Below are 26,742 nucleotides of genomic sequence, written 5' to 3'. Positions count from 1 at the left end.
GGGGGCCTCCTCCCCAGGGAAAGGCAGTTTTGCTGCCAGCATAAATGAGCCCGCCGGCTGTGGAAGCCTCCCGATGGGAGGCCGCCCTTGTCCCGGCCCTAGGGAGAGACGCAGCTCCAGCCCCGACACAGACCCCATGGCGCACACGGGCAGGCACAGCTTGAGGTCCAGGCGACTGCCCGGCAGGAGGGCACGGGGCGGGGGAGGTCTCAGGCTGAGGCCGCGCTAAGGGCTGGGGAGAGAGGGCCGGGAGGTGGGGATGGAGGGCTGTGGGTTGGCAGAGGGGCAGGGCGAAGGACAGCCGCGCTACCCGACGGCTTGGTGTGGCAGCCCATACAGGACCAAGTTGAGCGTGGTGGGAAGGAGCTCGGAGCTTTGGAGCCGCGGCTGCAGCAGCAGGAGCACCTTGTCCTTCAAGGTCTGAGAAGCCTCGTCTGTGGAGGGAGGGACGGGAGCCGTGAACCCCGAGGACCCGCAGGACGTCCAGCTTGGCCGAGGGCCAGGGCACAGGGGCGGGCATGGCAGGTGCCCCGACTGAGGGTGCCGAGGGGAACACACTGCCATCCGCCAGGCCTCCCAGGGCGCCCCCACCACGTGCACACCCCTCCTGCACCGAGGTGTCCAAGTCACCAACAGTTTCCAGGCCCAGGAGGGTCAGGGCAGGAAGGCCCCGCACAGCCGGGTGATGGCACCAGGACTGGACCCCCTGACCCGAAGCCCACTGTCCCCGATCCACCCCTCGGCCGGGTGAGCTGCTTTGCTGGGGGGGGCGGCCGTCTAGGGTGTGGCTGCTGCCCCTTCCTTCTCAACAGCGTCGGTCCCCTGGGCTCAGGCCTGCACTATGGGGACAGGAGCTTGCAGGTCACGGCTGAGCGGCAGCAGCAGAACAACTCGGGCCTGGCCCTGCCCTTCCCGGATTCCCCTGCAGAGCGCCACACCAGCCACGCCACGGCGGCCTCTGTGTCCGCACCCGGCTCCGCGTTTGCAGGACAAGCGTGCGCTCCGTCCGCCTTCCTCCTGCCTCTCGCTCCCTCCCTCCCCCGACAAGCACGGGTCGTTGGGCCCGGCACCCCAGACTGTGGACCACGTGCTCTCTACACGGTAAGCTCCTGGCCGGTGGCGGCCACTGAAGGCCTCGGTGGGGGGACGCCTTCCTAGGCGGGGCAGACCACCCCTTCCGTGCGCTGCTGAGCGCTTCGACTCAGGGTCCCGTGAAGCTCCTCTCTGCGCTTCCCCCCACCATGGCAGGAGGGTTTTGCTGACTCTGAAGGATGAGTGGGTGGGGTTCCGCCTGTCCGTGTTTGAGAACAGACCATGTCCTGTGCCCCTTCCCGACGTTTCCCCTGTGAGGCCGTGAGAGGGACAGGCGCTGGGTGTGATGTGACAGTCAGGCTGCTCTCCACCCTCGGCCCATGCATTCCTCTTCCAGGAGGCCTCTTCCCAGGGGGGGACTCCTGGCCACATCCAGGGGATGTCCGGCCCTCGCTGTGGGAGGGGCCTGGCACAGCTGCCCCCTGGATTTCTCACTGGTTCCCAGAGAGCCCCAGGCTCGTGGGGTTCGCGTGACTGGAGCTGTCGCGGTCTCTGATGACCGCGACGCTTTCCCTCTGGGTTCCGGAGCCACGGCATTGCGGGCGTCACTGCTGAGGCTTGTGCCACTGTGGGGGGCTGGGGCAGTGCAGAGACGCAGGCAACTTCCAGGCGAGAACAAGCCCTCCTCTTTCTGGCTCCTAGCTAGTGTCTGGAATCCCAGTTCCCCACGGGGAAGCCGAGACACGTGTCCCTGGAGGGCTGTGGGGAGCACGTGTCCCACGGGCAGTGGCTGCGGAGGGCGCTGAAGGACGTGCCGGCCGCCCCCCTCACCTTGGTTCACCGCCTCATCGCCGCTCATCTCCTGAAGGAGGCGCACCGTTTCTCCAACTGGCTTCCCGACGGCCAACAGATCTACGGGAGAAGCGACCCCTCAGGCAGGCGTGGACACCCTGGCAGCCTTGCTGAAGGGCTGCGGGACAGGCCCGGGGTGCCCGGCGCCCACGCACTTTCCCAAAGGACGCTGGCCCGCAGCGCGTTGTCCTGCAGCAGTGTGGACCACTGGTTCTCCAGGATGCTCTTGACCCCCACCAGGCTCAGCAGGATGGCCACGTCGACAGGATCCTCCAGGGACGGCTTTGAGGCGCTGCGGGGACCCGGCTCCTGTGGGCTGGCGCCAGGGGGCCCAGCTGAGCCGCCCCTCCCTATGCACACGCATCTGCCCAATTGATGGAATGCACGTGCGCCCCAGCGGCTCTCACAGTTCTTGAAACCCGTCCCCTGAGTCCCTGCTCTCCTGTGGCACCCCCTGCCCCCCATCTGACCTCTCCGCCCTCTGCACCTCCTCCCCCGGGCAGCCAGGCACCTCCTGTACTCCGAGCTCTCCACGTGCCGCCTCATGCTCTGGTAGGACCGAGCCAGGTCCAGCAGGACCAGCACCTGGCACTCTGCCGACGGGAAGGGGGTAAGGGCAGGAAGGGTGGCTCAGCAGCCGTGGCCCGACGCAGGGGTGGGAGTGTGGGGGGCCTGTGCCTCCGGGCCGTAGCATGCTGGCCACTCAGCTTCAGGCTCCAACCTCACAACTGTCAGGTTCTTTCCAGGGACACCCTGGCCACAGTGAACCCGGCGGGCCTCAGGAGCCCAGACCCTTCACAGCCTCCTCCAGATGACTGTGCAGGCAAGAGGAAGTGGTGGGAAGCCCACCTGGGCACCCCTCATTGCCTTCCTCTGCCCTGCAGGGTGGTCTCAGTGCCCCCATGAGGCCCACGCACCTCACAGGGAGCACACCTCTCAGGTCCCCGAAAGGCTCCCACCAACCCCACACAGCGGAGCCATCTGCAGCCCCGTGAGAGAAGGTCACAGCGAGTGGGCTGGCCCTACACAGGGTCATCCTGGTAGGGTGGCAGCCATAGTAGCTGAGACAGGGAGGTGGCCTTGGCACAGGGCTGAGCCACGCCTGCCTCCTGACCGCTCACCCTGCGGTGTCCAAGTGGTCGTGCCTGCTGACCAGGGCAGGCTGCTGTCTCTGTCGGTGCCCTCAGGCCGTGGCGCGTGATGGGGTGATGTGCCCCTACACGTGTGCTCGAGACGGCGGTCACGCCTGCCACACTCATGCCACACCCTCAGCCTGCTGTGCTGTCCCCACCTCCTGCCAAAAGCCCCCCATCCTGGAGCTGGCTGGGGTGTCACTGTGCCAGACACAGCAGGGCCACACCTGGCAGACCCTCCATGCCGGTGGACAGTGAAGGGGAAGGCGAGGCCCCAAGTGCCCACGATTAGACTACAGGAGCCCTGAGGGAGGGGCCGTGACCAGCAAGGTCCTGAATTGCCCACCCCATCCTTCCTGAGATCCTGGGCCCAGCACTGACAGGCCTGCCAGGTCTGAAAAGCTGGGCAGGGGGAGTGGGGACACTCTGAGAAATGAAGAAGGGGGGCAGAAGTCCCCGTGGCTGCCACATCTGTGTGGGCCGTCCACCTGCAGACAGGAGGGGCCTGTGGCCACAGCAGATGACGGTGGCCCTGCTCTGCCCTCAGATGGATTTGTCCTGTGCCCGTGGAGGGGTGGCCAGAGGACCCCTCTCACCTTGCAAGTTCATGGCGACCAATCTCTCCACTACTACATGGGACAGGAAGCGCTCCATCCCATAGAAGAAGAAGCCGCTGCAGCTGCCCAGGGCCTGCTCCCACTGGGCCTGGCTGCAGAGAGAGGAGAGCGTGGGTGAACAGCGGCCACGCACCTGCGCCAGACCCCAGCGCGCATTCTTCAAGCAGGCCACACACGCCCATCCCGTTTGCGCGTTAAACACAACTTTCTTTCATTTTCCCAATGCCCATGCCTCTGTCCTCTGTGCTCTGATCATGGGTTAGGATGAAGCCTAGTCAGCTGGACTCGCCGTGAGCATGGACTTCTGTGCTGGAACGAACACCCCTTCCCCGGGCAGGGCTGGCTGTGGGAAGCGCTAGGAGGGGCTTTCCCAATGCCAAGCATGTGGAGGGTACCCCCAGTACTCCAGGCAGGGGAGACGGTGACCAGACCAGGGTTCCCTCCTTCCATACCCGACCCCAACCCTGCCCCTGCAGCCCCGCTTCCCAACACACCTGCCCCCACACACACCTGTAGACCCGCCCCTGTATACACCTGCCCCCGCACACATCTGCTCCTGTACACACCTGTAGACCCTCCCCCATACACACCTGTCCCTGCACACCCCTGCCCACCACTGCACACACCTGCCCCCGCACACACCTGTCCCTGCACACCCCTGCCCACCACTGCACACACCTGCCCCCGCACACACCTGTAGACCCGCCCCGTACACACCTGCCCCCACACACCTGTCCCTGCACACCCCTGCCCACCACTGCACACACCTGCCCCCACACACACCTGCTCCTGTACACACCTGTAGACCCACCCCCGTAGACCCGCCCCCATACACACCTGCCCCTGCACAACCTGTCCCTGCACACCCCTGCCCACCACTGCACACACCTGCCCCTGCACACACCTGCTCCTGCACACACCTGTACACACCTGCCCCCGCACACACCTGCTCCTGCACACACCTGTTCACCCGCCCCTGTACACACCTGCCCCTGCACACACCTGCCCCCACACACACCTGTCCCTGCACACCCCTGCCCACCACTGCACACACCTGCCCACACACACACCTGTAGACCCGCCCCCATACACACCTGCCCCCGCACACACCTGCCCCCCCACACACCTGTCCCTGCACACCCCTGCCCACCACTGCACACACCTGCCCCCACACACACCTGTAGACCCGCCCCCATACACACCTGCCCCCGCACACACCTGCTCCTGTACACACCTGTACACCCACCCCTGTACACACCTGCCCCTGCACACACCTGCCCCCGCACACACCTGCCCTCGCACACACCTGCTCCTGTACACACCTGTACACCCACCCCTGTACACACCTGCCCCTGTACACACCTGCCCCCGCACACACCTGCCCCCGCACACACCTGCTCCTGTACACACCTGTACACCCACCCCTGTACACACCTGCCCCCGCACACACCTGCCCCCGCACACACCTGCCCCTGCACACACCCGCCCCCACACCTGCTCCTGTACACACCTGTACACCCACCCGTGTACACACCCGCCCCTGCACACACCTGCCCCCGCACACACCTGCCCCCGCACACACCTGCCCTTGCACCTGTGCCCCTTGTACACACCTGTGCTTCACACACCTGTCCCTGAAGCCCCGCCCCTGGCATGGAGCCTGCGACATGGAAGGACCCCCTCCCACCCGTGGCGCTCCCTCCCTGGTTGCTCTGGTTCTCTGCTGGTGCTTCTGGACCCCTCTGGACCACGGAACCCCGAGGGCACCTGGGGGGCAGTCTGTGACTGGTCTGTGGAGCGGCTGCAGTGCTGGGGGTGAAGAGGCGGCCCCTGCTGCTGGACCATGTGCTATCGGTGACGCTGGGGGCCCCGGGTCACCATCTGTAAAGTGGGTAACAGTGCCCCTCGCCCAGTCTCTGTGAGGACTCAAGGAGCCAGGTCTGTCTAGGCATTGTGTGCTGTGCCTGGTGGGACTTAAGACAGGGCAGACCCAGGGAGCCCGGGGTGGGAGCAGTGGCTCCTCGCTGGACCCCTGAGACCCGACACATGCAAACAGCTCCTGGGAACCCAGCTCCGAACCTGGGAAACTGCCTGCTTCCCAGATGTCCCACCCATCGCGACGTGAATGTGTCTTGGAATCTTTCCAAAATTTCTTGGGTGATGGAGACAGGAGTCAGCATTTCTACAAGGAGAATGGGGCGGAGACACATGACGTGCTCTGTCACCCACGGGTGCGCAGGGCCGGGGTCCCTGGGGAGGGGTCACAGCGAAGGCGGGCGGATATGTCAGTGCCCTGCCATGCGCCAGTAGGGTTATGGTAGAACCAGGCTAGCAAGAGAGAAAACCCCAACAAATTAAAATATTTAAAGCCGAAACAGGGCAAGCACGTATGCTGATTTCAGCACCTCAAGGAGGCGGGTACCAGCTGCTACCCACCACCGCAGGCCAGCAGGAGGCGGAGGCCAGCGTGTGCCTGAGCGGGGAGCCCTGTGCAGCACCCACCTGGGCCCTGGGCCTCCTCACACGGGTCCACGATGACTGAGTTCCAGTTAAGGAGAAACAGGAGCATGGGGCGGGGTCTGGGCCCTCCGCCCCCACGTCCATCAAAGGATACACTTGAAGTTGTCTGAGTCGACTATGACGCAGTCGGGGGGGATGACCCGGGGGAAGCTGCCCTGTAACCACAGACCAGGGTCACGCAGGGTCCCGCTGTGCCCGCCCGCCAGATCCCCCGCCACAGGCCCCACCCACCTTCTTGCCCTTCTTCGCTAGGCGTCTCTTTTTGGCATCTCTGCTTCTCCCTTCCTTTTTCACGCCACCTTCTGCTGAAGACAAGAAAGAGGAGGGGTGTCTGGCTGCAGCGGAGGCGGCCGTCCCCGCGCCCCACGCCGTCGGACGATTTCATGTTGCACAACTTCCGCCTCAACGAAAAAAACCAAGCAGTGAGAACAAGCGATTTCAATTTTTGTAAAGCTGACATGGGAATAACCCCTCAAAAGCAAAGGCTCACAGGGCTGGGGAAAAATCCCCAAGGAAGAACCGCTCCCTGCGGGCTCCAAGGCCCGCCGGCTGACCACTCACACGGGCCACTGCGTGCTCACCAGTGCCTGGGCCCCTCGCCGGTTCCAGGCCTTCTGTGCAGGGATTTCCAACCTGCCCGTCTACACCAACGCTTTCTTTTGCTGGTTCTGCGTAGACAGCTGTGTGCCTGGGAAGCCCGGCCGCTCCCTCCTGCTTCTGCCCCGTCTTTTCTTTCCTTTCTGTGTGCCTGTGCTGGGGCCTCCAGCGGACAGTGGAATGGACGCACGGATGGGGCTCACTGCCCGACCCCCTTTCTAAGGGAGCCCCGTTAGGAAGGAGGCTGTCTCTAGCTTTCGACAGATTCCTTTATTAGGATGGGGCATTGTGTTGTGTTCCCGGCTTACGAGGTAGACGTATACATTTTATCGAATGCTTTTACCCTGTGCTGACTGAAATGTTTGTACGACTGTTCCTCCTGCAATCTGTTCTAGGACATTTGTAGCATTTTAGGGTTAAACTGGAGCCGGGCACAGTGGCTCACGCCTTATAATCCCAGTGTTTTGGGAGGCTGAGGTGGGAGGATCACTTGAGCCCAGGAGTTCAAGACCAGCTTGGGCAACATAGTTAGATCCTGTCTCTAAAAAGACACTTAGCTGGGAATGGTGTCCTATGCCTGTAGTCTTGGCTATTTGGGAGGCTGAGGTGGGAGGACTGCTTGAGCCCAGGAGGTTGAGGCTGCAGTGAGCTATGATTGTGCCACTGCACTCCAGCCTGGGTGACAGAGCGAGACCCCGTCAGGGAGGGAAGAAGGGGAGCAAAAAGGCTGAGCTGAGAGATGACAGCTTATCTTTGTGTGTATTTTTTGTGCTGCTCTGGAGCAGTCTGGGAGGAGCGGGGAAGGATGGGAGGAGCTGCCGACTTCTCTGTTACTGGGGAGATTAATCTAACACTGACATCATCTGTTTCTTGACAGTCTGGCAGAAGTCAGAGAAAACATGGAAAAACTGGTATTTTTTTTTTTTGTGAGAAGACTAAATCCACGGATGTCCTTTTTTGCTGGTTATGAGACTTTCAGCTTTCCGTTCTTCCTGGAGTCTGAAAGCGTTTGCTCCTAGTATGTCGTCCCTGCTGCCCAGGGCTTTCACTGTATTGGCACAAAGTTGCTCCTTGGCTATCCCGTAGCCTCTGGTGTGCGCTGAGGGCTGTGTCCCTCCATTTCTGACATTCTCATCGGTCTTCTCTGGGGCGTCGTTGTTTCCTTGGTGTCGCCTCGGGGACTTTCTGCATCTGCTCTCCCGCTTGTCGTCGGATTACTCTGCCTTCGCGCTCTGACTTCTCAAATCGGTGCTGAGCTTATGGATTCCGGGCGCTTCTCCGGTTCTAACGTTGCCATTTACAGCTGCAGCGCCTTCTAAGTCAGGTTAGCAATGTCTCGCTGATTTTTGACATTTCCACGATCACATCATTTCTTCTGAGTCCCGTGAGATATTCAGAAGTGTGGTCTTGAATTTTCAAACGTACAGGATGGAAAAGATGCACCTCGGGAGCTGCTTTCTGCTCTCATCACGCTGCGCCTCAGGTGTGGGCCGTCTGCCTGTGTCTGAGACACGGTGGGACCTGCCTCTCCATTTAGGGATTGTTCCCAGTGTACTTGAAAAGGTCGCAGAACGCCACGTTCTAGGCACAGAGTTCCACGTCTCTCTCACGCCGAGACGGTTAATCACGTTGCCCTGAATCCCCTCTCTTTTTGCTTTGTCTGTCAGATGCGTCGGTAATCCAGGAGCTGCGAAATCTCCCAGCGTCGGGACCAGCCGGCGGCCGCGCCCCACAGTTTTTGCTTCTTGTATTTGGAGGCTGTTTCACCGTCTGAGGAGTCGAACCTTTCTCACGATGGCCACGTCCCTGATAACGCCTGGCTCTAAAGTCTGTTTCCTGTGCGAGGCAGACGCTGACCCTCCTGGTTACTTTTAAATATTTACTCATTTTTACTTCTCTTCCTTTAACTCATGTGGGTCCTTTTTGATGGGCGTGTTTCCTGCAAACTGCATGTGACTGGCACCCTCTTCTTGCCTCTGTCGTCTCATTGGCAGGGTTGGCCAATTGACCTTTTTTTGAACGTGGGAAACGGATGCTCGGTGCCACAAAGAAAAATCAGCACTGAGACAAAAGATCTGTTACTTAACAAGCAATTCTTACTTCCTGGACTGCAGGAAGGGTACCCTCGCTAGCCATCTTGCCATGAGAGTACAATGAACAAAGGAAAGCAGACATATTTCTCCCTCACGCATCTGGGGTCGTCCTCACTGCTGTGTCTGATCTCCATTGGCCGGAGCCAGACCTCACAATCTAAACTAAAACCTGACTGGCTAACAACTGAAAACCTTTAAACAGGTAAGGGGCATAGGCTGTGAGCTGGGACATGCCTGTGAGCACATCTTTGTTAAAGTACAAGGACGTAGAATATACTACGTGCCTGTAAGCATGGCATGTCTAATAGCTACATAGCATAGGGCTTAACAAACAGTTATTAGCACACTTATGATTTATCCTATTTTTTTCCTGACTGAGTCTGGCTCTGTCGCCCGGGCTGGAGTGCAGTGGCACAATCTCGGCTCACTGCAACCTCCACCTCCCAGGTTCAAGAGATTCTCCTGCCTCAGCCTCCCAAGTAGCTGGTATTACAGGCGCCTGCCACCACGCCCAGCTAATTTTTGTATTTTTAGTAGAGACAGGGTTTACTGTGTTGGCCAGACTGGTCTTGAACTCCTGACCTCGTGATCTGCCCTCCTTGGCCTCCCAAAGTGCTGGGATTACAGGCGTGAGCCACCGCGCCCGGCTGAGTTGAAGAGGAACTTTCACTTCCCACGTTGATGTGCGACATAAGTGGGCCAACTTCCACTGTCTGACTTCTTTCTTTTTATTTGTCCTGTTTTTCTGTGTGCTTCTCCATCCGTTCTTCCTTCTCTGTTCGTTTGGACTTTGCACACTGGGGCGCCCTTAACGCTTTGCTGCAGTGCTGACACCTGGCAGTGCCTCCGACTCAGTAGTTCATGGCTCCGAGGACACTTCAAGGCTCAGTCTAATTCTTCCTTTTGTGGCCACTTGGTAGCGTTTCAAAGACCTAATGACTGCAGCCCGGCTTTCGGTCACTCTGCGGTGAGGGTTCTGTGAGTTTCCGTGGCCGCCGTTAACCATTTATCACAAAAACGGGGGCTTAACGCGGCACTGCTTCCTGTCTGATGGTTCTGGGCTCAGAGGTCGGAATGGGGGGCACTGAGTCACAATGGCGGCGGCGCCCGGCCGCGCTGGTCCTGGAGGCTCCTGGGGAGAATCCTTTCCTGGCTCCTGGCCATGCCCTCCATCCTCACCATCAGCAGCGCAGCCCCCAAGCTCTTCTCTGGCCTTCCTGCTTCCCTGGTGTGAGGACTTGGTCATCACCTGGGCCCACGCAGATCCCCAGGAGCGCCTCCCATCTCAAGTCTGGAACTGCATCTGCGAAGCCCCTGGACCACGCCACCTCGCAGGCTCACGGGCACCGGGGCTGGGGCGTGGGCACCTCTGGACGGCCGGCATCCTGCCAACCACAGCGGTGCTGCAGCATCTAGCCCGGCCGCTTCTTTCCTGTTCTGCCCCTGCCATGACGGTGGTGGCCGCGCCGGGCAGTGGGGAAGGGAAGGACGTTTCAACACACGATGTGCGGACAGCTGGATCCCCTCATAGAAAAACAACGTAAACTCCACCTCACACTCCAGAGTCCATCTCAGATGGCGCTTAGGTAGAAATGTGAAAGCTGGGGAAAAAAAGAGATGGATTTACAAGATATCATGAGAGAATATCTTTATGATCATGAGGAGAACAAAGACTAAAAACCCCAAACACACCTAACGACAAACCACAGCTAACAGTGGAAAGCACGAAGTTTTTCACCTAAGACCAGAAACGAGGGGGGGAAACCCACCCTTGCCACTTCTATTCAAGCAGCGCTGAAGTCCCCACCGGAGCAGCGAGGCAAGAAAGAGAAATAACAGGCCGGGCGTGGTGGCTCACGCCTGTAATCCCAGCACTTCGGGAGCCTGAGGTGGGTGGATCACCTGAGGTCAGGAGTTCTAGACCAGCCTGACCAATATAGTGAAACCTCATCTCTACTAAAACTACAAAAATTAGCCGTGCGTGGTGGCACACACCTGTAATCCCAGCTACTTGGGAGGCTGAGGCAGGAGAATTGCTTGAACCCAGGAGGCAGAAGTTGCAGTGAGCCAATATCAGGCCACTGTACTTTAGCTCGGTCGACAAAGCAAGATCCCATCTCAAAAACAAGGAAGAAAGAAAAGCAAAATGCCTGGGAGTGGCAGGGTGCAGTGGCTCACACCTGTAATCCCAGCACTTTGGGAGCTCGAGGTGGGTGGATCACCTGAGGTCAGGAGTTCGAGACCAGCCTGACTATATGGTGAAATCTCATCTCTGCTAAAACTACAAAAATCAGCTGGGCGTGGAGGCAAGCATCTGTCATCCCAGCTACTCCCAATGTTGAGGCAGGAGAATCGCTTGAACCTGAGAGGTGGAGGTTACAGTGAGCAGAGATCTCACCACTGCACTCCAGCCTGGCGACAGAGCAAGATTCCATCTTAATAAATCAATAAATAGAATTTTAAAAAGGAAAGAAAAACAACAGGCACACACATCAGAAAAAAAGATGTGAAATTATCTGTTTCCAGATAACAAGCTCTTATGTACACAAGACCTCAGAGACTCCACCGAAAACCTGTTAGAACTAATAAACTCAGTAAAGTTGCAAGATACAAAATCAACATACAAAAATCAGTAGTATTTCTATACATTACCAATGAACTAACTATCTGATTAAGAACTTAAGAAAACAATCCTATTTATAATAGCATCAGAAAGAACAAACTACTTAGGAATAGATTCAACCATGAAGTGAGAGATCGCTGCCTTTCTATGACACTGATGAAAGAAATTGAAGGAGACATAATACACGGGAAGATAGCCTGTGTTCGTGGATTGGAAGAATTAATATTTTTAAATGCCCATATTACCCAAAGCAACCTACAGATTCAATGCACTATCAAAATTCCACTGGCATTTGTGACAGAAATAGAAAAGCAATCCTAAAATTTACAAGGAGCCACACAAGACCCTGAATAATCAAAGTGATCCCGAGCAAGAGCAAAGCTGGAGGCATCACATTACCTGGTTTGAAATTATGCTACAAAGCTATAGTAATCAAAACAATATGGTACTGGTATAAAAGCAGACACTGGGCCCAACAGAACAGAATGGAGAATTCAGAAATAAACCCACACCTTCAGGGTCAACTGATATTTGACAAAGGTGTCAAGAACACACAACGGGGAAAGGACAGTCTCGTCAATAAACGGTGTTGGGGTAACGCAATATCCACACACAAATCAAGGAGTTTGGAGCCTTATCTTATACCATCTACAAAACCCAACTCAAAACGGATTCAGGAAATCACACAACTACTAAAAGGAAACACAGGGGAAGAGCTCCTTGATTTTGGTCTTGGCAATGAAGTTTTTGGATGACATCAAAATTATCAGCAACACAAGCAAAAATGAACCGTGAGATCACATCAAACTGAAAAGCTTCTGTGTAGCAAAGGAAATAACACAATGAATACATGGACCCAGCGCACACCTTCAGATGCCATTGGCCTGACTTCAAGAACAGGCACACCGGGCTGCAGGATTTCGGGGTGCCGATCTTGGAGGTGAGGTCATAAAAAGCCCTGGCTTTGCAGTACAGTCAGGAGGGTGGGCGCCGTGGGCGGTGAGCTGGGCTCGGGGAGGGAGTGACTCTTGGTGGGCGCGGGGCCCGCTTCCTGCCTGGAGCTCCACTGGGGCATTTTTCTAGAGAGGTGGTACACTTCACTGTCAAACACGGTTTCCGAAACCTCTGCAAGCCTCATGTCTGTGCCAACCAACTCCCGCTCCGGCCTCCCTGCCTCTCCACCCTGCACTCCCATCCCCTCCAGCCTGAGCCCCAGCCAGTCCCAGGCCACTGAGTGCCCTCCTGCCATGCAAGGCAGACATGCCTTCCACACGGAGCTCACTAGGGGAAGGCAGGACGGCGGCCAGAGGGACAAACCAGGTTCCGAGAAGGGGCTGACCGTGGCCTGTGGATGGACGGGGCACCCGGTGGGCCAGAATCACACGGAGACCAGCCATAAGCTACCAGGCTGGCTGCTGCGGGAGCTCCCGGGCCTAGAGGAACCTCCCTGGACACGGCGCCTGCGGGGGTTCTGCCCTCTGACTGACTGACTTCCTCCATCCAGGACCTACCTCGCCCATGTGCTCTGGTACGAGCTTCCATGACCCTGATACAAATTTGCTGTTTCTGTATTTTATGTAAAAAATTTCCATTCACAAGCAGGAGACTCCTCGAGGACTTGGGGTCACAGGAAGGGTCAGAGCACCAGAGTACAGAGTCCACGTGACCACAGTAAACTGCCTGCGTTTAAAGTGAGCCACGTGGTGGGACTGGACTGCACTCCTGTGTTACTGCCACAGCGAAGGTCCTGGCACGCCCTGCCCCTGGGGCTTCCCCAAAACACCCAGGACCCTCCCTCCCGCACCCGTGGCCCTGCCCCCCACTTCTCCTGCAGCGCCAGCCCCCCACCCCAGGAAGCGAGTTACCTGCCTTCTGACTTGTACATTCTCCCAGGCGTTTGTAAAAATGAAACCAGCGCCTGTGCACGCCCTTGATCTGGCCTCTTCCCCTCAGCCTAGTTCCATAAATTCCTTCTCGCACCTCAGCGGTATCCGCAAATCACGATAAATTGTTGTTGTTTCCCTTCAGATCGCAGTATTTTCTAAATGCCCCTTTCAATTTCCTCTTTTATCCATGGGTATTTAAGAAGTGTAGTTAGTTTCTAAGTGTTTGGGGTCTTCCAGACACGATTTCTGTTACTAATGTCTCATTTAACTCCACTGTGGTCAGAGAACCTATTGTGAGTAATTTGGACCCTTTAAGATTTTTGAGGCTTGTTTGATGGCTCCACTTGGGGTGGAACATGGTCAAATGTTCCGTGTGTGGAAAAGGAATACATTCCTCTGTCGAGGGGCACCGTTACGTAAGTGTGGGTTACATGAAGCTGGTTTAAATCCTCCATCACTATTGAGAAGGGGATGCTGAGCCCCGCCATCCCTGCGTACGTCACGATTGCTCTGTGGCTCCATGGCCTTTATCTGGTGTATTCCGCAGCGATGGTAATTGATGGATTAATAATTGGGCTTCACACCCTCTTCAGGAATTCGTCTCCTCCTCGTACAGAGTGGCCTCTGCACCCCGGGTCCCTAACTTCACCTTTCTAATTTCATCTCGCCATGCCGACCTTCTTTGAATAGTAAGAGATACGGCTTTTTCATCCTTTTTTTTAAACTCACCATTTTCTTTTTATTTCAAGTGGGTTTCTTGGAGGAAGCGCATTTTGAATGCTGAATTTTCATTTAATCCGATGCTATTCTTCTTTCAGCTGTGGTGTTTAGACAATGTGATTATGGATGTGGTTGGGCTGAAATAGACTATCTTGCTGTTTTATTTTTCCTGTCCGTCCTCTGTCCCCTCTTTCTGTGTGTTTTTCGGATTAACTGTGTTTATGATTCCATTTCATCTTCTGCATCACGTATTTGTTATAAACTCTGTGGGGTTTTCTGTTGTTCTCCGTGTTGCTTTGAGCGATTACTTGAGGGTGTGCAGTTCACGTCTTTCCCACGGCCTGTCTGCAAGCGACGTCGCGCACGTTCTCTGGAGGACGGCGCCTTCAGCGCTCTGCGAGTACCGCTCGCTCCCTCTCCTCTTGTGTGCTGCTACTCATTTCACATTTACGTTATAAAACCCCACACTATTAGCATTTTCTTTTGCTCTAAACTTTCTGCTCAAAAATATTCTAAAGAGATCGTGCAGTGAAAGACACTCTCAGTGTTTGCCCACGTCTTTCCCGGCTGCAGAGCTGCCTCTGACCCCGGCCGCGCACACAGGCGTGGGCTGTTTCTCCGCCGAGGACTCTGCACCTCTCAGAGCAGCCGTTCCTTGCAGGTCTCTCCTCCCTGGTGTCCCGCCCTGCACCTTCCGGCCGTCCGTGTCCCTGGACTCCAAACTCCCTGTCCTCAACTCGGGGAGACCCCTGGGCTCTTCCCACCCCCCACCCCTGCCAGTACTGTGACCCGGAAACTCCCCAGGGCGTAAGAGCTGGTGGGCCGTGGCGCTCGCCAGCCAACCCCTCTTTCAAGGGCCCTTGTCCTGCTCGGCCTGCTCGTCAACGTTTGGAAACACTCAATCGTGTGTTTTTTTCTGGTTTTTAGTTGTCTCAGCTGGGAGGGCAAATCTGGCCCTTGTTATCTCACCTGAGAGGGAAGCAAAAGTCCAGTCTATTTATTTTTAATTTCATTTGATATTGAAGTGCAACATACATGCAGAAAACTGCCAACACCACAAGCGTGGGGCTGGGGAAGCTTCACAAGCAGGGCCCGTGTGCACAGCCAGCACCCCGTCACCAGCGCCACCACCCCGAGTCCCGGCCGAGGCCAGGGCCTCCCGTACGCTCCCTCATCGCGTTCCCCGTCTAACCGAGCGACTCACGGGGAGGCTGCTGCTCACTACCCATCCGGTTCCCTCCTTTGAAACAGAGACTTGTGGGGGCAGGAACAGCGGTAAATTCTTCCTCCCTGTGTGCTCGGCACCAGGACACCAGCACATCGCGGGTGTTCTACGAACCCCTCCGAGTGTTACCGGCGCGTCGTGGGTGTTCTACGAACCCCTCCGAGTGTTACCGGCGCGTCGCGGGTGTTCTACGAACCCCTCCGAGTGTTGCCGGCGCGTCGCGGGTGTTCTACGAACCCCTCCGAGTGTTACCGGCGCGTCGCGGGTGTTCTACGAACCCCTCTGAGTGTTTATGTTTTCTTTGCTTTTTTTTGACAGCGTCTCACTCTGTTGCCCAGGCTGCAGTGCAGTGGTGCCATCTCAGCTCACCGAAGCCTCCGTCTCCCGGGCTCCAGCCATCCTCCCACCTCTCAGCCTCCTGAGTAGCTGGGACCACAGGTGCACGCCCGGCTGATTTTAAAGTTTCTTGTGGAGACGCAATCTCACCATGTTGCCCAGGCTGGTGAGCATTTATATCCTGTAAATACCTTTGAATGAATAAACGCCTAGAAAAACGTTGCAACACTGGCTGATTATTTTTTAAAAGGAGCTAACATTGTTTTATCTGAAAAATAATTTAAATTTTCCATTTTAAAATGACACATGAAGGTGGCTCAGGGCCGTTCCTACCTGTCTCTTCTTTACGGAGGCGATTCCATAGCATTTGGAGAGAAAATTCTCGGGACACAGAGGAAACTGTCCCTTTGTCGAACGCGGAGAGGCCTTCCAGCGGCAGCTCCAGGAGATGTCTGTCTGCGACCAGGATGATCTTATCGGCCACCTCCGGCTGGACCGTGTCTGGAAACGGCAGTGCAGGTGCAGGGAGATCAGCTCCCGAAGATGAGGCCCCTCCCACGGGCCGCGGGGCTGCGTCTTCTGACTTTGCTGCTGGGAAAGGCTGGTGGCCCGCCTTGACTCCACGTCAACTCCTCCAGACACCCGGGAATGGGGCCAGGAACAGCCCCTCATCACACCTTTCTCTCCTTTTGTTAGCAAGCACGCGTGGTGTGGTGGGGCTGACAATCCACCCACGAGAGGGCAGCTGTGCTGGGTTCCCGGGTGCTCTCGGGGGCTTGGCACAGAGCCTCCTACCCGGAGGATGGGCTGGTCCAGGCTGTGCACAGAACCCTCCGGGGCCCCATCTGCAGGGATGTCTCACAGGGAGGGGCTGCAGGGCCGTGGGGGTGGGACTCCTGGGCTCCTGACCCCCCTTGGCTTTCCCGGCTGGGTGGGGGGATCCCACCCCCACTTCTTCTGGCAGAACAAGCTCCCCAGGCTGAGCGTAGTGCGCACTCACTCCGTGGCCCTGTGGACGGCTTCCTCTCCTTGTCTTTACCCTTGGACTTCCCTGAATCTGCAACAGCCATGGGCGTCTGCACTCTGAAAGTCAGGTCACATACTCGGGTTTAAGAAACAGACAGAGATGACATCTGCTGAGAATATATCTCTACATAAGTGACACCCGCTCAGCCTGCTTCAGTCTAAGGCGGCAGCACCACGAGACATCCCCACGCTCGCCTCTGGGGATGGTCCTGCTGAGGCGGGGCTGGGATGAGCAGAAGGATTTCAGGACCGTCTCCGATCCACCAGCCAAGCTAAACGGTGCCAGGTGCCTGTCCCCTCTGCCTTCCCTCCCACCCAAAATCAAAGGAGCCCGACGGCCCCTTGGAGGTGCTTGCCCTCCCACCCCACACTTGGGCCAGGGGCGGGAGGGGCCTCGGGGAGTGGGCAGTGGGAGGTGCTCCGCCAGGCTGGAATGGAGGCAGAACCAGGACGTCTTCGTGGGAGCAGGTGCGTGGTGCAGAGTCTGGAACGAGGCGGCTGAGAAGGCACAGCAAGCACACGTGCTTGGCCACAGCCCCGGGCACACGTGTCCATCCGTGAGCGTGGTGGGGACTGGGCCTCAGTGTCATCCCCAGTACCTGGCCTCGGAGACACCGAGCATGGGGAAGAGCGGCCGCAGAAGCTCCTCCAGGGCCTCCAGGACGCTGCTGAGACTGTGTGCCGGGGGCTCCTTCTCTTCTGCCTGCAGGCCTTCTGGCTCCTACCTCAACCCAAACAAGAGGCCCGCATAGCAGAGAGCATGCATGGCCCAGACCCTGAGGGAAGCCAGGACCCTGCGGAAAGGCCGAGCTCCTGCCCCGTCTGTGAACAACGTGGTGGACCAGGGCGCCCGGCTCAGCAGCGAGGGCCCCACAGCACCTGCCCATCCCCTGGGGGTCACCTGCCCATCTCTTGGGGGGTCACCTCATCCATCCCCTGGGGGTCACTTGCCCATCCTCTGGGGGGGTCACCTGCCCATCTCCTGGGGGGTCACCTCATCCATACCCTGGGGGGTCACCTGCCCATCCCCTGGGGGTCACCTCACCCATCCCCTGGGGGGGTCACCTGCCCATCTCCTGGGGGGTCACCTCATCCATCTCCTGGGGAGATCACGTGCCCATCCCCTGGGGGTCACCTCACCCATTCCCTGGGGGTCACCTGCCCATCCCCTGGGGGTCACCTCTCCCATCCCCTGGAGGGTCACCTCACCCATCCCCTGGGGGTCACCTGCCCATCCCCTGGGGGGTCACCTCACCCATCCCCTGGGGGGGGGTCACCTGCCTATCCCCTGGAGGGTCACCTCACCCATCCCCTTGGGGTCACCTCACCCATCCCCTGGGGGTCACCTGCCCATCCCCTGGGGGGTCACCTCACCCATCCCCTGGGGGGGGTCACCTGCCCATCCCCTGGGGGTCACCTCACCCATCCCCTGGAGTGTCACCTCACCCATCCCCTGGAGTGTCACCTCACCCATCCCCTGGGGTCACCTCACCCATCCCCTTGAGGGTCACCCTGACACCACAGCCCCCACCCGTCTCCTCTGCCTGCATCACGGAATGGTCTTGCCTGCAGGGACAGCTGGGCCCCGGCAACCCTAAGCTCTGAGGAGCAGAGTTGGCCAGGCCCCACTGCACTTCAGGGATCAGACATGGCCAAGGAGCCCAAGTGCTCTCCCCCAGCGTGGAGCTTGGCCTGGGAGTTGGGCAGTGCCTTGGTGTCAGGGTGGTCCAAGCCCTTCAGCAGCCTGGTCCAGTGTCCTGCCCCTGCCCACCCCTTCCTGGGGTTCTGGCTCTCAGGGGCGGGGAGCACAGGGTCCCGGCAGAGCGGCTTGGAGCCTGGAGGACCTCACCAAGCCTGTGCTCAGAAGCAGGTCCTCTGCGTACACCTGGGCCTGGATCTGCTTCCGGAACTCCTGGGCACAGGCCAGCAGGTGGGAGAAGGCCGTGGGACTCATGGCCAGCCGCATCACCTTGCAGGGGCCTGCGGGGACATGGACACACCCTCTGTCGCTGCCCAGGCTGAGGATGGCAGCTGGACCGTGCATGGTGAGCACTGGGCAAAGGCTGCTGTCCCCGCAGGAAAGGCTGCACGGACGGAAGCCCCTTCCTCCATGTCGGGTCCCCCAGAGCCTGGCCCGTGCTGTGGACGGGCCGCCACATCACTGCACGGCCAGCGGATGGGCCTCCTGGGCCCGGGGAAGCACATGCCCATTTTGTCTGTTTCCCCAATGTCACAGGCTCTACAGACCTCTCCATCCCTGTGGGCGGAGGGCTGGGCAGGCCACGCCCCCTGGACAGCAGGCCGGGCTCCCTGGCGGGCCTTCAGCTTCTGGGAGGAAAGGGCCTGGGTGCAGGGGCCCTGAGGCTCGGCAGGCATCAGCCCTGCTCTGCCGCTGCCCCGTGCAGCCCCACTCACCTCCCACATGCTGCTCCTTTCCTTTGGCTATAGGAATGAACTTGGGTTTCTCGTAGGCAGCGCTGTACAGATGGGACCTGCTGGCAGGATGCGGGCCAGGGTCACAGGCAAGCCCCGAGTAAACACCGCGGAGCCCACCAGCCCCAGGGACCTCAGAGGGGTCCAGTGAGGCCACTTCTGCAGACCACGCACCCCAGCAGGGCCCTCCCCGTGTACACCTCAAGGGGCACAGCACGGCTGGGTGTGCTTGGGCGGCCGGGACTTGGACTGAGAATAGGCTGGGTCGTGCACTGAGCACTTGGCCACGGCCAGTGGGTTCTGTGATCACTGCCAGAGGCACAGCCGGCTGGCTCCAGGCCAGCGGGGGCTGGAGAGGACAGCTGTCCTGCTCTCTGCTCCACCGTAACAGTGCTCCAGGTCCGGACACCCCGACCAGGCGCAAAGGCCCTGTTAAGGCGACAGGTCACAGGCGGTGCCCCTTCACCTCCCTCCGGGAGGAACAGGACGGGTGTGCCACACCCCAGGACCGTCCCCACCCCGTGTCAGTTGGGGTACCTGGTGTCTGTCCGGCAGCTTATCAGGACTGGCCGGCCAGTTCCCGAGTCCCAGGCCTCCCTGGGGTGGGGCTGAGGTGCGGGCAGCCCACGGCTGGGTCTCTGCCCCTCTAAGGCCCTCAGCGGGGTGGGGGCAGCCTCAACAGGAATGAGCAGCTTTACCTGTCCGGTGAGAGGTGCAGAAAGAGTATCCGAAAGGTAGGAGGCATCTCATTCAAGAGGGTAAAGTGCTGCTCAGTGACGCAGAGATTTTGCCAAGCCTGTGTTGTGAAAAACAGCCGTCAGTGGACGCATTTAGGATGCACGGACGTCGCTGTGCTGTTCTCATCATTTCCAGCAGATCTCGAGGCAGAGGTTTTCTGCAGATCCATGGCGGGGGATTTGTGCCCTGCCTGCCTGGGGCTGGGGCCCTTGGGGTGGGGGGGCCCTGCTGGAAGTGATTTGGGGCTGCCACCAGGGGGCAGCAGAGGCACACGAGAGTCACCGGCAGCCCCCAAATGTCATTTCTCTCCGGTTAATTTTAGAAACCTGATTTGCATGACGCGAAGTGCATCTTTGCTAAACCCAAAACAACAAACGGAAAATGTTCCAGCGCCTCCTCCACGAGTGGTGCCTTTCCCTCCGTCCTCTTTCCTGTGTCCTCCAGACCACGCATGGAGACATACGTGTACAGATGCACGGATGCATGCAGACGCACACTCACAAAGACACGCACACGCACAGACAAGCACAGACACAGACACATGCGCGTGCACAGACACGCAGACAAGCATGGACACGCGCGTGCACAGACGCACACACAGAGGCAGGGACAGAGACGCGCGCGTGCACAGACGCACACATGCAGACAAGCACGGACACAGACACACACGTGCACAGATGCACACACACAGGCAGGGACAGAGACGCGTGCGTGCACAGACGCACACACACAGGCAGGGACAGAGACGTGCGCGTGCACAGACGCACACATGCAGACAAGCACGGACACAGACACACACGTGCACAGATGCACACACATGCAGACAAACACGGACACACAGACGCGCGTGTGCACAGACGCATTTCTCCTGGGCACGGAGCCAGGTGCGGCGTCAGCTACAGCGATTCTGCCAGAACTCTGCCAAGCAGCTGCTGTGCCAAGGGGTGGGCACGAGGCCCAGGGAGCCCCAGCCGCCCCATCCCTGTCTCACCCCCACTGGCCGTGTTCTCCTTTTCCAACTGGGTCATTCCGGTTGGTGACTGGTTAGCTGCCTCAGGCTTCAGCTTTGCATTTCCCTGCTGACCAGGGAACCTGAGCGCCACTCGAATTGTTTCCTGGGCACTCGAATCTCCGAGTTTGTGAAAGTCCACCCTGGTGCCATCTTCCATCAGTGTCTCTTTTTCTTACTGAGAAGGGACGCATGCCCTCCATCCATGTGTGTCAGGCAGCCGAGTGTCAGTATCTTCTCCTTCTCTGTGGCTGCCCCTCAACTCCCGCAAGGCAGGGCGTTCTTGATGAACAGAACTTCTGCATCTCAGTGGAGTCCAGTGTGCCATTTTCCCCTCACACGGCTTCCACGCTGGGTCTCCCGTGGCCACAGGGGAGTGGCACGGCCCCAGGATCCCCACAACGGACACAGCTCTGGGTCACGTGCTAATGGCTCAGGGGAACCGAGCTGAGATCTCTCCGGGAGGAGAAAGAGCGTGTGTGAACCCTCGGCCACAGGGAGAACCGCTGGCTTCACAGCAGAGCCTCTGGCCACAAACGAGGAACCGCCCTCGAGTTCTGCAGCCTCTTAGTTCTGTATTCCTCCTGGGTCTTTCTATGTCGTATTTCTTTCCGACTCTCACTGTGCTGTATTCAATACGAGTGCTGAGAGGGTGTGCGTTCCCACTCTTGGGGAAAACTTGTCAACACTGTACATTAAATACGAAGCGTGCTAGGGCGGCAGAGATATTCTTTATTGGATTAAGAACATTTGCTTGTATCTTAATTTTAAAAATCATGAGTGGATGCTGGATTCTTAAAGACACCTTTTTTTGCACCTGCCAATACGATCTTAGGATCTGTCTCCTTCCCCCTCTGTTAACACGGGCACTGATGTGGACTGCTCTTGAATATTAAACCACACGGAATACAACCACTTGACCCCGATGTGGCATCCCTTATGACTGCTGGGCTTTATCTGCTACGTTTTGTTAGGATTTTTGTGTAATATTGACGAGAGAGCTTTTCCTTCCTTGCAATGCCCCTGCTAAGTTTCCAGCATCGAGGTTCACTGGGCCTCTCAGGAAAAGAGGGAGCTTGTGCTTTATTTCTGCTTGCTATGAGTTTTGAAAGTGGCTTTTCTTCTTTCCGTTTTTGGAAGAATTTACTGGTGAAGCCAGTGGGGTCTGGGTCTCCCTCGTAGCAACATTTTAAAGAAAAGATTTTCTCCGCTTCTGTCGGCTTTGGTGAGCCGTGTTTCCTTCAGGAGTTGGTCGTTTGATTCCAGGTGTCAGCTGTGTGGACTGAGGCTATAAAGAACATTCTCTGTGAACTTTCGACATGTGCACCATCTCGGTGAGGGGTCTTTTTCTCACTGAGAACTGGCCTTTCCTCTTTTTTTCTGAGCAGGGCTCTCTCCATCTCACTGTCTTCTCTCTGGAACCAGCTCGTGTCTTGGGTCCCCTCTGCTCGTTTTGGCTTCGCTGTTTCTGATGTATCGACTTGTCCTTATTTTTCTTAGATGTAATAGGGTTGTTGTCCAGCTTCCTGAAATCAAAGCTTAAATCAAGTTTTGTTTTTTCTGGCTTTCTTCTTGTATTCAAGGCTGTATTTTTCCAGTAACCCGTTTTAGCTACGTCACGTAAGTTTTTATTTGTAGTATTTTCATTCTCTAAGTCAGTTTAAAGTGTTTTCTGAATTCCACGGTGACTTCTTCTTTGACTAATTTGATCATTGTTAAGTATACTGTTTAATTTCAAGGCGACCGTGCTTCTCGTAGACCCATTTTTGTTACTGATTTCCTGTTTAACATCACCGCGGCTGGAAAACACACTCCGAGAGGTCTCGGTACTGGGGGACTCTGCTGTGGCTGCATGTGGACCGGCACTGGTTAGCTTTGGCCACGTCAGCTGAGGGCCTTTTCGCAGGTGGGGACTCCATAGAGTCCAGGGCAGCGCAGGGCATCCTGTGCCGAGGGGCAGAGTGTGCCAGCTCAGGTCTCTCCTCCTCTTCTGTGAAGCCACCGTCCCTCTCCCAGGATACCCCTGAATCTAAAACTACGAATTGGATCAATCCATTCGTGAGTTTTCGAGGGACCATTCAAACCATAGCATTCTGCTCCCAAAACCCATGTCCTTCTCTTCTACAAATACATTCATACGAGCCCCAAAGCCTCAAAGCCTTAACTTCTTCCAGCAGCAACTCGAAAGTCCAAAGTTCAGAGTCTTATCTATGAGCCTGTGGAATCCAAACGAGTTCTCTTCTTCCGACATACAGCGGTGGGGCCACCTGAGACATTCCCACTTGAAAGCAGGAACAGGCGAAAAGAGAGGAGTGGCGGGCCCCAAGCAAGCCCGGACCCCGCAGGGCTGATGTCACCCTAAAGCCAGGGAATGGCCTTTTCCGACGGTACCTGCTGCTTCTGGACACGGGCTGGGGGTTGGGCCGCCCTGATGGCTTTGTTGGGTGCAGCCCACATGGCTGCTCTCACGGGTTGGATTCTGGTGCCCGAAGCTTCCCGTGGTGGGTGTTGCAAGCTGCCAGTGGCTCCACAGCTCTGAGGTCCTGGTGGGGGTCTTGCTCTCATGGGTGCAGTAGGCTTTGCTCTGGTGGGGCTGACTGAGGTGGCTCCATCCCTGGGACGAGTCTCTGCCTGGGCAACCAGGCTTTCAATGGCATCCTTTGAAATCTGGGTGGAGGCTGCAAAGCCTCCATCTTGCTCTCTGCAAGCCTGTGGAATCTGTGCCACGTGGCCGTGGCCAAGGCTGTGGCCACATCTTCTTGAGCTGTGGGTCTGTCTGCACCAGAGCTGCCTAAGCCACTGCTGGGGCTACCAAGGAGAAGTGCACTGGACTTTGGGGAGCACAGTCCCCAGCAGGCCCTGGGCGGGGATCCTGTGGAGGGCTCCTCTGGCTCATCCACCGGAACAACTCTGCCCTCTGTGGCCTCCAGGCCTGCAACGGGAGGGCAGAATTGCAGGTCTCTGAGGAACAGCGCCCGGCCCCCTCTCTCCGGGCTGACTTCTGGCGAATGGTCTAGAGCCTTGCTACTCTGGCCCTGGATGCACCTTTCACTCTCCACATGGCCAGGCCGGGAGCCTCCACGTCCTTCTGCTCTTTTGATGCTAGTTTCCACCTCGAGTCATTTTTCCGTCCTGCAGCTTATGTAGTGGTTGTAAGTAGCCACGCAGCAGGCTGATTCTTTGCTGCTTGAGTATTTATTCTGCCAGATGCCCCCTCTCGCCACCCTCGAGTTCAGCCTTCGACAACAGCCGAGGCCTTTGCTAATGTGACGAGGTTACGAGGCTGACCTTATTGTAGGTTTTAACACCTTGCTCCTCAGTTCCATCTGAAATCCCATCAGCATGGCCTTTCCCGTCCATACTTCCATCAGCATTCCGGTCACGACCACTTACCAGATCTCTAAAGAGCTCCAAACTTGGCCGGGCACGGTGGCTCATACCTGTAATCCCAGCACGCTGGAAGGCTGAGGCGGGCAGATCATGAGGTCAGGAGATCGAGACTATCCTGGCCAACATGGTAAAACCCCGTCTCTACTAAAACATAAAAAATTAGCCGGGCGTGGTGGCGTGTGCCTGTAGTTCCAGCTACTCAGGAGGCTGAGGCAGGGGAATCGCTTGAACCCGGGAGGCGGAGGTTGCAGCGAGCTGAGATCTCACTCCGTTGTACTCCAGCCTGGCTGGAGCGAGACTCCATCTCAAAAAAAAAAAAAAAGAAAGAGTTCCAAACGTTCCCTTATTATCCTGTCTTCCAGGCAGGCCCTCGCCAGAATCACCCTTAATGACCTGTCTACAGACACCCGGGTTTGTAAAGCTTCTCCAAACGCTTTCGGCCTCTGCTCGTTAGTTCCAAAGCTGCTTCCATATTTTCAAGTATTCATTATTATCAACAATCCCACTCCTCGTACCAATTTTTAGTCCATTTCTAGTTGTTTATAACAGAATATCTGAAACTGAGTAATTTCTAAAGAAAAGGAAATTATTTCTTACAGTTCTGGAGGCTGAGAAGTCCAAGGTCAAAGGGCCGCATCTGGTGAGGGCCTTGTTGCTGGTGGGGCCTCTGGGCACCACACGGCGAGCGGCTGTTCGCCCAGGTCTCTTCTCTCAAAGCCGCCAGCCCCACTCCCAGGATAACCTTTAATCCATTCACTTCTAGCCGACAACGGGGTTGACCCATTTGTGAGCCCCTGTGACCCAGTCACCTCTTAAAGGTCCCAGCTCTCAACACTGCCACACGGGGCTCATGTTTCAACACAGGTTTCGAGGGGACAAGCTTTCAAATCACAGCGCCCCTGCTCCGTCTTTTCAGTCTGCTTCTCCGTCACAGATTCAACCTTCGGCCACGTTCGCTTTCCCTGAAGCCCCTGCATGAGCCCTTCATTTAGGAGAGCACATACGGGACGCTGCGGGGGACACTACGTCCTGGGGGCTGCGTCCTCTCCAGGCACCACGGGACCACAGCAGACTTCACTGCCTTCCGGAAGCTTCAAGGGGAGCGTCCCTAAGGCCAGGACCTGGTGGGCGTCCCCAGGGTGCCTCGGGGCTCCGTTCTCAGTGGGCATCCCCAGGGTGCTGTGTGGCTCCGTTCTCAGTGGGCGTCCCCAGGGTGCTGTGTGGCTCCGTTCTCAGTGGGCATCCCCAGGGTACGGTGGGGCTGCTCCCAGCTGCAGTGAGGTGGCCTCTCCCCCCTGGCTCCAGGCTGCTCCTTCTCCTCCCTGCAAAGCCTCTGCGGACAGCAGTCCCAGCTGATCCCTGAATCACCCAGGTCCCCCGGGCAGAGAGTGAGGCTTGGCTCACAGCAGCAGGTGTTTTCAGTGCAGGAATTGCAGCTTAGCCAGTTCTCACTGCTTCCATAGCTCATGACTTTAAAAATACGAGGCTCCGCCATTTACCGGCCTGCTGCTGCCGGCCTGCTGCCCTGGGCCCGCTGTGACCCACGTCCCCCAGCCTGACTGTGGTGAGTGTGCCTGGTTGCAAGTTGGCGCACCACTTCCATGAGGATTCCTGCAACAGCATGGGCAGGGGAGGTGGGGACCTGAGGAGTGGTGACCCCCATCATGGCGACTGATGGCTCCCATGTGTCATCCCCGGGAGCCGGCCTGGGACGACACACAGCAGCCATCACTCACCACGATGGGGTCCTCGGTCCCCAAAGCTCCAATGGGGTGAGGTTTGCCTGGTCCACAGCCACAGGGAAGGGAGGGCCGTGACCCCCGTGCCCAGCTCACCCACAGCAGGTGCCCTGGTGCCAGCCTGGCTGCTCGCATCTCACCCTGCCCAGTAAGTGCTGCCCAGGGCGGAGTGATCCTCCTGCCTCAGCCTCCTGAGTAGCTAGGACTACAGGTGTGTACTCCCCCACACCCAGCTTAGACCATAGGCATGCACCTCTGCACCCAGCTTAGACCACAAGCACCCCCTCACATCCGGCTTAGACCACAGGTGCCCCACTGATGCCCGGCTTAGCCCGTTTTTATTTCTGCTTTCCGTGCACACCCTCCTGGACCCAGCTCTGGCAGGGCCACGGGCACCAGCGTCTTCCTCCAGGTGCAGGACCAGGCTATGCCACCCTCTCCCGTCCTCAGGCCTGGGCTGAGCCTGCAGTCCCCTTGCCTCCACCCTCCACTCCCTGCCCGCTGCCCTCCATCCTCAGCTTCAGAAGGACGGCAGCTTTCCAGGTTCCCACCTCTGGGTGGGGTCACCGGTTCCCAGCCGGGACCATGCTTTCCCACGGGTGATGTCTGCGGATGTCACAGTGGCAGGGGGTGCTCCTGTCACCCAGTGGTGGGTGCTGCCCCCACCCCACCCTCACCAGCAAAGCACGGTCTGCCGAACAGCCCTGGACGAGGGGATAATTGGTCAGGTCCACCCCGGTGAGAAGACCACGGAGGCAGCCACGAAGCCCCTG

At 57.8% G+C, this 26,742-nt stretch overlaps 1 protein-coding gene across 1 annotated transcript in view; it reads right to left on the bottom strand.

Moving 5' to 3' along the window:
- Positions 1 to 204: 204 nt before the first annotated feature.
- CFAP46 (cilia and flagella associated protein 46) overlaps positions 205 to 26,742 on the bottom strand; it is a 140,898-nt gene continuing 114,360 nt past the window's right edge. The window contains exons 45-59 of the mRNA XM_064371842.1: positions 19,792 to 19,889; positions 19,076 to 19,152; positions 18,510 to 18,640; positions 17,260 to 17,381; positions 16,635 to 16,717; positions 15,968 to 16,135; positions 6,386 to 6,459; positions 6,249 to 6,309; positions 6,137 to 6,172; positions 5,714 to 5,816; positions 3,614 to 3,726; positions 2,396 to 2,477; positions 2,040 to 2,176; positions 1,864 to 1,944; positions 205 to 434 (exon numbers count right to left, since the gene is read on the bottom strand). Coding sequence (XP_064227912.1) covers positions 307 to 434; positions 1,864 to 1,944; positions 2,040 to 2,176; positions 2,396 to 2,477; positions 3,614 to 3,726; positions 5,714 to 5,816; positions 6,137 to 6,172; positions 6,249 to 6,309; positions 6,386 to 6,459; positions 15,968 to 16,135; positions 16,635 to 16,717; positions 17,260 to 17,381; positions 18,510 to 18,640; positions 19,076 to 19,152; positions 19,792 to 19,889 — 1,494 coding nt within the window. The 3' untranslated portion in view covers positions 205 to 306. The remainder of the gene's footprint in view (positions 435 to 1,863; positions 1,945 to 2,039; positions 2,177 to 2,395; positions 2,478 to 3,613; positions 3,727 to 5,713; positions 5,817 to 6,136; positions 6,173 to 6,248; positions 6,310 to 6,385; positions 6,460 to 15,967; positions 16,136 to 16,634; positions 16,718 to 17,259; positions 17,382 to 18,509; positions 18,641 to 19,075; positions 19,153 to 19,791; positions 19,890 to 26,742) is intronic.

This window comes from Aotus nancymaae, unplaced genomic scaffold (assembly GCF_030222135.1).
Source record: "Aotus nancymaae isolate 86718 unplaced genomic scaffold, 86718_ANA_hifiasm-v0.15.2.pri h1tg000193l, whole genome shotgun sequence".
NCBI classification, from domain to species: Eukaryota; Metazoa; Chordata; class Mammalia; order Primates; family Aotidae; genus Aotus; species Aotus nancymaae.
The sequence above is the reverse complement of the archived record's forward strand: the minus strand, read 5'-3'. Positions and strand labels throughout refer to the sequence as shown.